The sequence below is a fragment of the Hyperolius riggenbachi genome, chromosome 2 (genome assembly GCF_040937935.1).
Source record: "Hyperolius riggenbachi isolate aHypRig1 chromosome 2, aHypRig1.pri, whole genome shotgun sequence".
NCBI lineage: Eukaryota > Metazoa > Chordata > Amphibia > Anura > Hyperoliidae > Hyperolius > Hyperolius riggenbachi.
Genome location: NC_090647.1, coordinates 199,293,490 through 199,307,450, shown reverse-complemented (window position 1 = coordinate 199,307,450; position 13,961 = coordinate 199,293,490). Strand labels below are relative to the sequence as shown.

General features: G+C 42.9%; 1 protein-coding gene across 8 annotated transcripts in view; it reads right to left on the bottom strand.

The window, feature by feature from the left end:
* Positions 1-12,320, bottom strand: part of NALCN (sodium leak channel, non-selective) — a 640,650-nt gene extending 628,330 nt beyond the window's left edge. For 5 of the 8 annotated variants that reach the window (XM_068267987.1, XM_068267981.1, XM_068267984.1 and 2 more), the window contains exon 1: positions 11,502-11,570. In XM_068267987.1, coding sequence (XP_068124088.1) covers positions 11,502-11,555 — 54 coding nt within the window. In that variant the 5' untranslated portion in view covers positions 11,556-11,570. Of the gene's footprint in view, positions 1-11,501; positions 11,571-12,017 lie in introns of those variants that run through there. The other 3 variants (XM_068267982.1, XM_068267985.1, XM_068267983.1) reach the window with 2 other exon arrangements.
* Between the last annotated feature and the right edge of the window lie 1,641 nt (positions 12,321-13,961).

Here is a 13,961-nt window from a genome sequence, read left to right as displayed (position 1 = left end):
GCTATTATTTACAATATTTCTAATTAAAATCAGAATATCTAAGACTGAAATGCATGTTATGCCTCAACCTAAGTCCACGAACTACCATGAGTCATTCATTATTATTTATTTGTACAGCGCTGACACATTTTGTACAGCACAATTCCCACCACTTACTGAACCACAGTATAGCTCACCATGTAATGCCGCTATAACTTTCCAGGGCTAATTTGGAAGTAAATTATTTAACTTACCAGTACCTGAAGGAAAGCCACAAAAACATGGGGAGAACTTGAAGGCAATGTATTAGGCAGGATTTAAAGAGACTCCGACCAGTACTGCAAAGTTCTTAAAGGTGCATACCTTGCGCTCTCCTCTTTCATTTGATGCCTGAATCGCCATTCTACACCAAATAGTTTTCGTTCAATTTCAATTTAAAAGCCGTGACTGCCATCTTGTCTATGTTATAACTTCCGGGTCACCCCTGTTTTCTCTGTTAGAGAAGTGCATCACTGAATGAAGCAGGAAAAGGAAGTGACACACATGGCGATTGCAAGAGGCTCCTCCAGAGAGGTCATAGCACGATTTTGTTGGAAGTCGTCTGGCTTAAAGGCATACCCATGAGGGGGTGCTCGGAGTCCCTTTAATTCTGGTGCTTACTGCTTAGCTAACATGACAACACAAAAACCAAGAATGCGCATCTTCAGGAAAAAATATCCATCTGTAAACTCACTCTGTTTCAGATATGAACATACAGTATTTCATATTTTGTATGTTTATTTATGGATCAAAAACAGGAAAGGGGAGAAAAAGGCAGCCTGGCATTTGCTAAATATAATGTGAAGGGGGGTAGACATGTGACCATTAACACTTATTGCTGCAGAGGGGGAGATGTGAAGTACTTGCAGCCAAAATACAAAGTCTGGTCTAAAGCCATACTCAGGTCTGGTCTAAAGCCATACTCAGGTCTGGTCTAAAGCCATACTCAGGTCTGGTCTAAAGCCATACTCAGGTCTGGTCTAAAGCCATACTCAGGTCTGGTCTAAAGCCATACTCAGGTCTGGTCTAAAGCCATACTCAGGTCTGGTCTAAAGCCATACTCAGGTCTGGTCTAAAGCCAAACTCGGCTGAAACACACCAATGCATCTGACAATCATCCATTTAAATGTATTGGCAGATGCAAAGAAACAGGATTTGTCTCCTACATTGTCAACAATATAATAGGGACATGGGTCAATGTGATCTGCAGTCAAATGACTGCTTACATGGGTTCAGATTCAAAATTATAAATGCGTCATAAAAGGTCTCAGGTAAAGTGTTAGTGGCCACGGCATTCTTTAATGCCAAGAAGCTCCATCAGCAATGCATATTACCAACAGCTGTACTGTAAGCTTCTAGCTGAATGTCATATCCAGGGCTAGGATCTTCTTTGCCAGGGCTGCTCCACCCCCTGCAGCTCCCTGCATGCCCCCATAAAGGCATCAAAGTGCCCAGTATGGCAGCACTACAGCACCACAGCCTTTGAGGCAACACAGCTGACTCTGCCTGGGAACATCTGGGGGAACCTGAGAATAGATCAGGGGCACGTGACACTGATCTTTGGGGCTAGCAATACAATATACAATACAATAACATTTCTATAGCGCTTTTCTCCCATAGGACTCAAAGCGCTTAGGCTCTCTCAGATTCAGTAATTAGTAGGATGAAGTATTCACACAACAAAAGTTATATTTCTGCAAATGCCAAACTGAACAGGTGGGTTTTCAGTCTGGATTTAAACACGTCCAGGGATAGAGCTGTCCTGATCTGTTGAGGTAAGGAGTTCCAAAACGTAGGGGCAGCATGACAGAAGGCTCTGGGACCAAAAGTTTCCAAGTGGACTCTGGGTATGACTAGATTATTAGAACCTGTTGATCTGAGCAACGCCCCTGTCACTTAAATCACTACTCCAGCCTTGACTTCTTTTATTTATACAATGAGGGGGCCAAATACCTGTCAATACGGGTGTCCTATAGGGTTTGTGGCATCCACACATCAAGAGGTAAACAACAACAATTATTAAACTGTTTGAGTGGTTTCGCTGTATATGTGCATAATGGAGGTGTACGTACCACATCTATTAACTCCACATATAAAGTTTCCTACCAATCCCCCAGCAAATGTTCTATCATGTTTTCTAACTCCAATGTTGCTAGGACCAATCTGTTATTGTATGGATCTGGCATTCTTATAAATAATATATGGATGATTAGGAAGGAGCTGTTTTAGGATTGGGTCAGAAAGGAGTATACCCCAATTACGGCTCAGGATACTGTTAATAGCCCTAGCCTTGCTGCAATATGTAGTTTTACATTTTGGTCCTTGATGTTCAGTGTTTGGAATAACATGGGCCTCTTATGGGGGTTTCCTATATAATTCACATTGTGCTGAGGCGCCAGTACTAAGCTGGAATTGTAACCTTTTTCAGAGAATTTTGCAACTAAGCCATGACTCTGCTGCTCATAATCCTCACCTTTTGTACAGTTTTGTCTAAGCTGATGTAGAAACACATCGTCATTATGACTCAGCACACAGAGCTTGCATGGACTCCAGACCTACTACGTACCCTTGTTGATGTCCCCTGCTGGTCATGATTGCTGTCCGAGAAGTGGAACATTGGCCATGTGAGATATACTTGCACATTTTTGAGATCTTGTACGTATATTTATTTTGCAATTTGCAAACGGAATTAAAGGTATTGCACCATAGAAGTACTCTCTTCTCTCTTCTTTATCTTATACTTTCTATCTGGCAGTTGTAAAATCAACCAAAATGAAAAGCAACATGCTTTATTTATTTTCCATTTAAATATTACCTATGAAAAACTAATTACTGTACATGTAAATCACTTGTGAAGAATTTGAATAAAAGTGATTAGCTATGCCCACCTTCGTAGTATACTTCAAGCATCACACATATTAAATGATTAAGATAGGTAATTAATATCATAGCAGGAGTGAATTTAATGCAACTACACTTTTGACAATTTGCTAAAGGACTTTATACTCATGAAATTGGAATAATAGACTTGCTTGCAAGTGATTAAAAACCCAACTCCTAAACAAACATGCATAATTTTCTGTATGTGGTCAATTATGAAATCTAGTCTTCACCCCTACTGCACAGACAGCACATTCAAGTGAAAGAAGAAGGGAATGAAGAAATACTGCTGCTATCGCTCTCTGAATGCAGCGATCAAGCAGCTGCTGGCATTATGCCGCTAAAGAGGGGCAACTAATAGAATAGGGCATCCCTGACCCTGCCAGAAGCAACATATTTTCTGTGACTGTGAGGCAGAGATAAGGAGGTGGAAGTGGTGCTAAGGCTCAGACACAAGCCCCAACAATCTGCCCAATTATCTTTCAAACGTGGTCTGTTAGAAAATAGTTGGGCGTGTAAACGGCAACATTGGATCTGGCAAACAACCAGACGATCAACTGATAACAGGCTATTTGCCAGATCCAAGCGGTGAAACTACCCAACTATCATGCAGGTTGGAAAATGTGTACAAGTCTTATGAACAACTTTGTTGTTTTTGAATGCAGACATGTTGTGCAGTTTGTCATTTAGCTTGTGCACATAGTACTGTATTTAAGTGAGTTGGTTGTTTAGTTGGTTGTCGCGTGTGTACATACTTGTTGTGTAAACAACTTGTTGTATGGTTGGTCATGTTGTGCGGTTGGTTGCGCATTAAATTGGACGTGTGTATGAGCCTCTATGCAGTAGAGTGGCCAGCATTATTCTAGAACATGCTGCATGAAATTTCATACAGATTTTAGCTGGGCCCTGATATTTAGAGTTGAATTACTCATGGTAGAGGAGTACTTATTGTACCTCTTTAATGGCAGCCCTGGACAAGGTCTTGGGGTCTCTTAGGGGTAGGCTAAGATTGCTGGTTGGGGTTAGAGAAATTTGTTAGGTACATTTAAGGCTAGAGAGGGTGGATGTATTAAAAGAATTGGACTTTAACATGGAGCTATTGCCAAACACTTCTGTGAAGTTTATCCATGTAATGGTTTATCCAAAGTAAAATAAAGTGGCTTCAACTGCACAACTTTTTGCTCTAGAAGATGTTACGTCACTTATGTATAGTAACTTGCATGGCAATCCATCCCAAAACAGGGTAAAAGGCTTATAAGCATACATACAAAAACAGTTCCGGGAAATTTGGGAGCAGGGTAAAAAACTTCTCAGCCTGCCCCTGCAAAAGTCCCGGTGGTATTAATTACTATTCCCTCTCCAGGCCGCCATGGACTCAGGAGGAAAGACATAATTCAGTCTTTTGAAAGTAAGTAAGTGTGAGTTAGTGTTTTTAAAGCAGACCTGAACTCAGAATGTCCTCTCTGCTCTAAAAGATATGCAACAGCATAACATTTAAATAAAAACATTAAAAACATTTCTTTGTTACCGCTGATACAAATCTTTAAATAAATCTGCAGTGTTTCTACTTCCTGCTTTCATGGAAGCAGATATATTGTTAACATCCAGTGCTTTCAAATGAGCTTATTTGACACAGGGGAGAGATCAAATTACAACTTGTGATTAGACACAAATGAGGGGGAATTAGACAAGCTAAGCTCTCTAAATACATACAGGGTGCATTTCTCTATGTTTTCCTTTTGTCCTGTGGAAGAGTTCAGGTCCACTTTACAGTAATTTGGGCTCCGTCTTTTGTCGGTGCCCAAATTACAGTGCACCTACATTTCCTGGCACTGTTCTGCTCTGTTTCAGGCTTATGACACCATATCATCAACATACAATCCTATTTTATCATCACTTAGACATTTTATTGTACGACCCCTTAGGCAGTCACTTAAAGGAAACCAGAGCCGAGCTGTAATAAAACTCCTTAAAGGCCTTAATCACCCTAAAATCCCTGGTCAAAAATCTACGACTTTCCAGCTCTGCTTACAGTCGCATCAATCTCCGCGGATCTCCGCCTCCTCCCGCCCCTCTCAGTAAAAGAAGACTGAGAGGGGCGGGAGGAGGCGGAGATCCGTGGGTATTGATGCGAGTAGAGGCAGAGCTACTGCACAAAGCTCTGCTTCTTCCAGGAAGGAGCCCCGAAGTTTGCCCCGGGGATTTTGGGGTGATTAAGGCCTCGTTTTGCAGCAGGAATGCAGTGTTTCACCTATGTCATTAATGCTGAAGAGGTCTGCCTATTAAAAACAGGTAATTTTTTAGGCTTCAGACTCTCTTTAAAACTGTTAATTATAAAATTTACCAGGGGCTTCTTCCCGCACCTTGTCTTGGCATCCTCTGCATCCATTATGGTTCTCCCACTAGCAGCTTTGTAAGATCTACAACTGCAGTCACGCATACTGCGCATGTGCCTCACACCCTTCTTGATCGTACTTCCTTTGCCGGGAGCATTCTGTACATGCATGGTTCATTTTCATGAGAACTGTGCATGCACAGATTGGAGCTACAGGGGAGTGATCGGGAAGAGCATGAGGAAGAAACTATACGTGCACAGTTCTAGTCTCAGATGATATGGAGCTGCCAGTGGGAGAACAGAGGAGACCCAAAGGACGTCAAGGGACCTGACACACTATGGGGGCTGGAATCAGCCCCAGGTAAGTTGAAATTGACAATTTTGAATCCATTTCAGGTGTGCTTTAAACATTTAGCATCTAAATAATAAGAGCCAGTTATTTCGTCATTAAATTGAAGAGGTGATTCTGTGATATACTACCAAGCAACAGAGCAACCTATGCAAAATCATCCACCACGCCTCCCTTGAGAAAGCTGGCCGCCTGCAATACTGGGTAATGTAAGCCCCCCCCCCCCCCCCCCTTCCCCCACTTCCCTGTCAATCCTCTACAAAACTACTAAAATCTGGAGCTGTCAACAGTAGTCACTTCATATTTGCCATCTGTTCATCAGTTTAAATATTCTCCCGATGGGTGTGGGGCCTCAGTTGCTTGATTTCATCATGGTATGTAGCTGAATAACCATAATACGTAGTATTAGGCTGTGGCTGGGCATGTCATGTGTGACAGTAAAACCGTGCTGAATTTCAGTTAAAATGCCTTATTTGATTGGCAAACCACACTGTTCATAAAGAAGGCGTAATGAAAAAATTATACACCTGTGACAGTTATGGTTTAGTTGGGGTTCCCTATTTATGTTTCCTTGAAAGAATATCTGACAGGATAGAAATACAGTAGCTGCAAATTAACTGAAATGAATAGTTCTAATTGGCACATGCTATGGAGGTTCAAAAGGACCAAAGGCCTTTGAACACGGCTTCAGGTAGGAGAGACTGACTAGAGAAACAATATTAAATAGGAGTGAGAAGACGCTATTGAGCATTAACTGTAAGGCTTGGGCACATTCTATAGCTGACACAAGGCATTCATTTGCATGTTAGCAAACTGTATTGCTCATTACCAGCAGTTTATTTATGAAGATGTGTAATGAGTACACTTTGCCTAAACCAACAGTTACAGTATATTATACACCATCTACTATATCCTAGCAGTAACCAGTAGGTTTGCGTTATAGTGTACATTTCCCTCTGCTGTTCCCATAATTTTTATTTTTCCCCGGGTCACGTGTGTGTGCAAAACGCAATAGAAAATGCATTCGAACACAAGAAAAACGCATGCGTTTTTCAACTTGCGTTTCTTTTAATTTATACGCGTTCTACAAACGCTGACAGTCTGAACAGGGCCGTAAGGCTGTGAGACAGCTGAACAAAGAAAAATACAGAGATATCCTCTTAAAATCCTGCTCCAGAGCACTTCAGAACACAGAGTCAAAAGTTCCCCTTTCAAAAGAAATTTATTCAAATGGCCATTTCCAGACTGGACTTGAATCCAATCAGACACCTTTGGAGAGACATCTGAAAATAACTGTCCACCCATGGTCTCCATCCAGCCTGGTAGAGCTTGTAAAGATCTGCAGAAAAGAGCAGCAGAAACTCACCAAATCCAGGTTTGTCGTTAGCAGTTGGCCATGTTATACCCAAGAAAACTCAATACTGCAATCACTGCCAAAAGTGTTTAAACTAGGCAATGAGTAAAACATAACAATTATTTTGTCAATGTGATGTGTTAGTTTTCGAATCCCTTTTAAATAGCAAAAATAGCTAATACATTGTTGGCTTAATGATGGTTAAATAAATTTACATGACTTCAACAATGAGGTCACAACAACACGCCAAAAACGAAATCTCAAGACTTTCTGAATACACCATATGCAGCTACAGTAATTGGTATATGGAGAAGCTTACTGAATAAGTGACCTGCCAAATCTTACAAATAATTGCCAAATGATTGGTTAGAATCACGATACATATGAACCATTAGCCTAAAGGCAGATCAATAACATAAGGGCAACTCCAACAGCAATCTTCAACTAAAATAATAATAGTTTTAGCCCGCTGACATACTAAAATATGTTGTTACAAGGTGTTCTACAAACATCACATGTTTATTGATCATTTAAAAGGAAAATCAACATACAGTGGAAAAGGCCATAAGAAGTACTTATGGAAACTACAATCACCCATTGATTTCCAATTAGAGCAGTGTACTCAGAACAGATATCTATAGTTATCACTGGAGGACTGTGGGTCAGGGAGAGTGTCTTATGTGTTCTGTACTTAAAAACACTTCCTCAGAAGACTAAGGGTGCCCTATTAATGGTATCATTTTAAAGGCGCGCACACACACTGTACTTTTGCAAACAACGGGTCCGTCAATCCCTCCCGCGGGGCGGTCGTTCTGCCAATAGTTGCATGTGAGTACAAGCTGTCGTGTACTCACGTGCAACTGTCGGCAGAACGACCGCCCCGCGGGAGGGTCTGACGGACCCGTCATTTGCAAATGTACGCCGTTATTGATTGTTTCCTTAAATCGTTTCCTTAAAAGACTGGATGATCGGCGTGTCAGATTTCTTTAACAGATACAATCGGCTGGCTTTGAATTTGGTAAAAGTATGGATTCTTTAAAGATGTAGATCTGTTAAATAGAATAGGTTCTTACAATTTGAATGATCTAAATGAAAATATGATCATTTGGTTAAAAGAAAAAGCAGTAGGATTAGCCATACTATGCCAGGGGAAAAACACATATATAAGTAGATAAATACATGATCTACTTACATAACACATGTATTGTACTGTCCACGTTTTGATTTCAGTGAATATTATATAGTAATTGAAGAGAATCCTGTTCCTGGTGGGTACCATATATTTTGCCCACAGTTTAGGCTAAATCCTGATGTCATTTCTGCCCTTTACTTTTTTTCTTTTCTCCTCCAATCGCTGAGTCACCTCAGCCTTGCTTGTAAACACAAGTGAGCAGGGGATCGTGTTTCAGATTGGCAGATAGGCAGGGAAGTAAATGGAAGCGGAGGAATATATTATAAACAAAAAGAACCCCCAGCATGCAACTGTTTGGCACTGACTACTAAAAGGCCAGTGCTCCTTAAGCATGTGATAACTCCAAATTATAACAGCAGAAAAAGTTTTGAAAGTTTTGAATGCAGGATTAGCATCTTTATCACTTAATACATTCAGACCAGTTGCTGTTGAAATTTGATTTTTATGGTGACAATCTCGCTTTAATGGACACTTTAAAGAGACACTGTAACATCAAAACGTTCCCCTGGGGGCACTCACCTCGGGAGGGGGAAGCCTCAGCATCCCAATGAGGCTTCCCACGCCGTCCTCTGTCCCACGGGGGTCTCGCTGAAGCCCTCCGAACAGCGGCCCGACAGATCTGACAGCTTGTTCAATATTTACCTTTCCAGGCTCCAGCGGGGGCGCTGTTGCGGCCTTCGGCTCCGAAGTAGACGGAAATACCCGATCTCAGTCGGGTCCGCTCTACTGCGCAGGCGTCGGAGACTTGCGCCTGCGCAGTAGAGCAGACCCGACGGCGATTGGGTATTTCCGCCTATTTCGGAGCCGAGAGCCGCCACAGCGCCTGCGCAGGAGCCGGGAAGGTAAATATTTACATCACTGCTGTTCGGAGGGCTGCAGCGAGACCCCTGAGGGACGGAAGACAACGTGGGAAGCCTCATTGGGACCCTGAGGCTTCCCCCTCCCGAGGTGAGTACCCCCCAGGGGAACTTTTTGATGTTGCAGGTTTTCTTTAAAAAGAACCCGAGGTGGTGCTGGGGGGGGGGGGGGGCAGATGGGACACAGAGACATGTTCCCTGCCTCATGACATACCTCTGTCATCCCTCCACGCCGCTCTCTGCCCCCTCACCGCCACATTATAGCCCCCGAAATTAGCGACAATGATTATCACTATTTTGGAGGGTAAAGGGAGGAGAAAGGTTTTGCCTGCTCAAAAGCCTACTTGGGGCGTTCCTGCAGACTTTCCGCCAGGTGCTATTGGGAAGCTCTCTCTCCCTGGCCACGTCCCCTGCTGATCCCCCACCTCCCTGCATGCTGGGAGAGAATCTCTCTCTCCTTTCAGCGGCGTGATCCCAGAGGTCACAAAAATAAAAGCCAGCCATAGCAGGCCAACAGAGTGGCAGAGAGCGGCGTAGATGGTGGCTACCTGATCCATCCAGCCCTCCATATCAGGTAGCATAGTTTTTTTTTATAATTATATGTACCCCCCTCAGACTCTCTTTAACAGCCTGTGCAGCCTGTGATGTTGCTGAGCAGATTTCAGCAATATGTATCAGTGTGAAATGCACATGTATGCGCTGCACAGTTCTTATGCGTTGTACAGTAGCGCATTTAGACAATGCACTGCTGCATGCAATTTGTGCACAATGCAGATTTATCCTATCCAGTGTAGTAGTTGAATGTGGTCAGCTCTACAACAGTTTTGTAAAACCAGTGTTGAAGCGCAACATGAGTCATGATAGTGTACCCAAGCCCTTACAGACTGAGAAAAAGTGGGCCAAACATAAAAGAAGCAGCCAACAGCTTATCGATATGAATTATTAATGATCAAGAAATTCAAGAAGTAAACATTTATAGTAAACCTCAGTATGATATAGGACCAATCAACATAAATTAATAGAGGGCATTCATCCCATTCAAGTGAGAAGTACAGCATGTCTAGCAGGGTAACTGCAAATTCAGTATGTGATGAAGTGGAGTGGTCTGCTTTTTGCTGGAGCAACACAACATATAATCTGGAAGTCAAATAGACTGATTTAACATTATCATCTTCAGGCACAGGTCTACATATACCACCTGATGAACATGAGTCCTAAATGTTAGTTTCTCTCACTTTTCAAAGCCTGCAGCTGAACTTAAAAAGTAGTCATTTTAGTTGAATAAGGTCTTTCAAGTGAATAAGGACAGGTTCACATGGGCATTTAACATGCGGTCGCAGCAGCGTTTGTCGCTCAAGCGCAGTCCATTCGAAAGAATGGCTTTTTAAACATCACAACTGTCATTTCCTGTTGTCTGCACAAACCCTGTGCTTAAACCCATCATCTCATCTCTGCGGGGGCCAAATGCAACGCAACAACTAAAACCATGTCAAGCACCCCAAAGGTTGCCAAATGCTTTTCTGCTCGCTAGCAGAAATGCATTTGACAGCATCTAAACGAGACGCCGCCACTGAATTAAGAGAGATATAGAGTCTGCCATATTTATTATGTTTTAAACAATATTAGTTGCCTGGCAGTCTATCTTTCATGCATTAGTATTATCTGAAACACACACCTGGAACAAGCTTGTGGTTAATGTACACAAACTACAGCCTGCATGCTTGTTCAGGAGCTATGGCTAAAAGTATTAAAGGCAGAGGATCAGCAGAAAAGCCCAGGAATTTGCATTGTTTAAGCGAAAATAAATATGGCAGCCTTCATTATATACATACAGTACCTCTCACTTCAGGGGTATTTAACCCTGTAATAATTAGCCCCACTATGTGTAAACTTAGAATTGAACCAATATACATTACTTATTACATTCTGAAAACAGAGACATACCATTTACAACTGTATTTTTCTCTGGCTGGTAAAATGTTAAGTGCTTGATTTCTCTTACATTTTATAGAGTACAATTATTGCATGCAAAGCCATACAAAAAGAGGGTTGAATACAAAGGAGTCACTACGCCAGTATAGCTACAGTATGATTGCATGATATAAGCAGGACCTGAGCTACAAACTAAGAAGAAAAAATATTGCTAGCGAATGGATGGTGAAAATAGTTTCCTTATAGGTATCTGACGTTGCAGTGAACAGGCTGCCAGATCATAAGGAAGAATGAATATATATATATATATATATATATATACACAGTATATATACATATACATATATACACACATTATATATGTATATATATATATATATATATATATATATATATATATATATATATATATATATATATATATAATGTACATTTCTATCAGTCATTATGTACACGTATAGTAATATCAACATGTTTCCTCAGAATAACTGCACTGCCATTTCAGTTCCTAAATTGCTGTATTTAATTGCTATCCACTCTAAATAAGCAGAGAATGCCCTCCCATGGCGTTTGCTAGCTTTTACTGTGTACATGTGAACCTTGGACTCCCTTTTGCCTGCCTTTCCTCTCGTCCTCATTCATAGGGAGGATGCTGATCGCAGCTCCATCACCATGGCAACCCTCAGTCATTTGGGGGAGGGGACCAGCGCACTGTACGCTGCGCCTGTATACGTTGTGCTCACACATATTATCTTAACCAAAGAGATGGAGATATATATATACGCCACACAAAATGGACACACGAGCTAAATGCTGATGTGGGTTAATGTGCATGTTGATGTGCTTCACCGAGACGGGCTGGAATCTACTGCATATAATGTAGACGTAAAGCATCACAAAGACCACACAAATGTAACACAGGGCCTGCCTGGCTGCTTCGTTGCTACCCCGACTTCACGACTGACCCCACGCAATGAAGCAGCAGCCACTGTGTAGCAGATGCCCAGCAGCAGCAAATGGGGAGACGTAGCAAGAGTGTGCATAGAAAACAGATGACGAGCAATACAACAACACCGAGGAGTGAGCAGATCACAACCTACCTATTGCACTGCCTTTGCCTCCTTTTGCATGGAAGTTTAGCCTGCACCTCTAGCTTTTATTCTTTCTCAGGGGTGACTGTGGTGAGTGCGGAGAGGATGGAGATGAGTATTTGTGCTGCTCCTTCCTCCTAGAGGTGGCAGATGAGGAAGACACAGCGGCAGGCACACACACAGGAAGAGCAGCACACACTCAGGGAAACAGGCAGCTGGCTCTGTGATGGAGAAGCCTGCGATGCTGCTAGTACTGCTGCTATAGGCTCCTTCCTGCTTCCCTGTCATCATCAGCAGCACAACAGTGCTGTGTTATGGAGGGACGTTAGGGACATAATTCTCTTCTCTTTGCAAAGCACCATCACCACGCTATACAAGACAAGGCAAGCATAATCCAGGAATCAGGATCCAGACTTTTATAGGTGATGACCTTGTCAACATAAGCATGACATTTGTTTGTCAAAAGCTTGTAGATGGCTAACGCATGTGCAGTAGCATGGACCAGATCGGGCTCAGCTTTTTCTACCAAAGCGGGTCCATGCCACTGCGCAGGCACAGTGCGGCAAGCTTCGGGAGGACACATCACTGGAATAACGAGGTGGGAGGGAGATGGGAAGCTTCTGAAGGATCCAGAGGCTTTCCTTTTATGAGATAAGTATATAAAGCCTGGTACACACTTTCAATTTTAATTGGCCAATTACTGACCAGTTTTATCACTTCCATGTAGTATGTGAGCTTACCTACACAATCTGCTCATAGTATTTACAATCTTTTGGTCCTACTTCATAAAGCACTTCTGCACTGGGCATGCAGGAATATGGTCTGAGCATGCAGTGCAGTTTCTAGGCTAAATTGCACCCAGGTCACCCCCCGTGGAGCTGGGTATAGGTGCCCGCTGTATAGGTTAGCCAGGTCTAGTTGCACCGAGTATAGGTAGCCAGCTATAGGTTCCCCCAGTAAAGGTAGCCAGTATAATTGCCCCGGTATAGGTTAGCCAGGTAGGTTCCTTCAGTATAGGTAGCCAGTATAGTTGCCCCCAGTATAGGTTAGATAGGAAGGTGTGCCTGGTATAGCCCCCAGTAAAGGTTTGCTAGGTGGGAGCCTCCAATATAGGAAGCCAATATAGTTTCCCCCAGTATAGGTTAGATAGGTAGGTGCCCCCAGTGTAGGTTAGCTAGGTAGGTGCCTCCGATATAGATAGCCAGTTTAGTTGCCACCAGTACAGGTTAGATAGGTAGGTGCCACCACTATAGGCTAGATAGGTAGGAGCACCCAGTATAGGTTAGCTAGGTAAGTGCCCGCAGTATAGGTTAGATAAGTAAGTACCCCCAATATAGGTTAGATAGGTAGATACCCCCAGTATAGGTTAGATAGGTAGGAGCCCCCAGTATAGGTTAGATAGGTCGGAGCCCCCAGTATAGGTTAGATAGGTCCCCCAGTATAGGTTAGATAGGTAGAAGCCCCCAGTATAGGTTAGACAGGTAGGTGCCCTGAGAATAGGTAGGTAGGAGCACCCAGTATAGGTTAGCTAGTTAAGTGCCTGCAGTTTAGGTTAGATAGGTAGACACTCCCCTAGAAACAGGGCTGTAAGCATGACCAGTAGGACAAAACCACTCCTGTATGGAGGACAAAGCGATGCACGAGTGGCTTTGTTCTACTGGGCATGTGTGGGACCATACTTGTGTAAGTGCAGTACGGATGGGCTCGTACAGGGATGGAAACGCATCTACAAAGAAGAGGTGAAGCAGGTGGTTTTGGGCGTAGTGCCGAGCACCAAAGCTGGGCGCCGCTATAGCAGTAATGCTATGGTGTAAGGGGGTAGTTTGGTGACTTGGAAGAGAAATAGTATTTAATGCCATCAGGAATTTATGTGGCAGCAGGGTGAACAGTTATTTGGCTCACCCTGCGCCCAGCTCACCGGCGGCATACCTATGTGTATGCGGAAAAGGATCC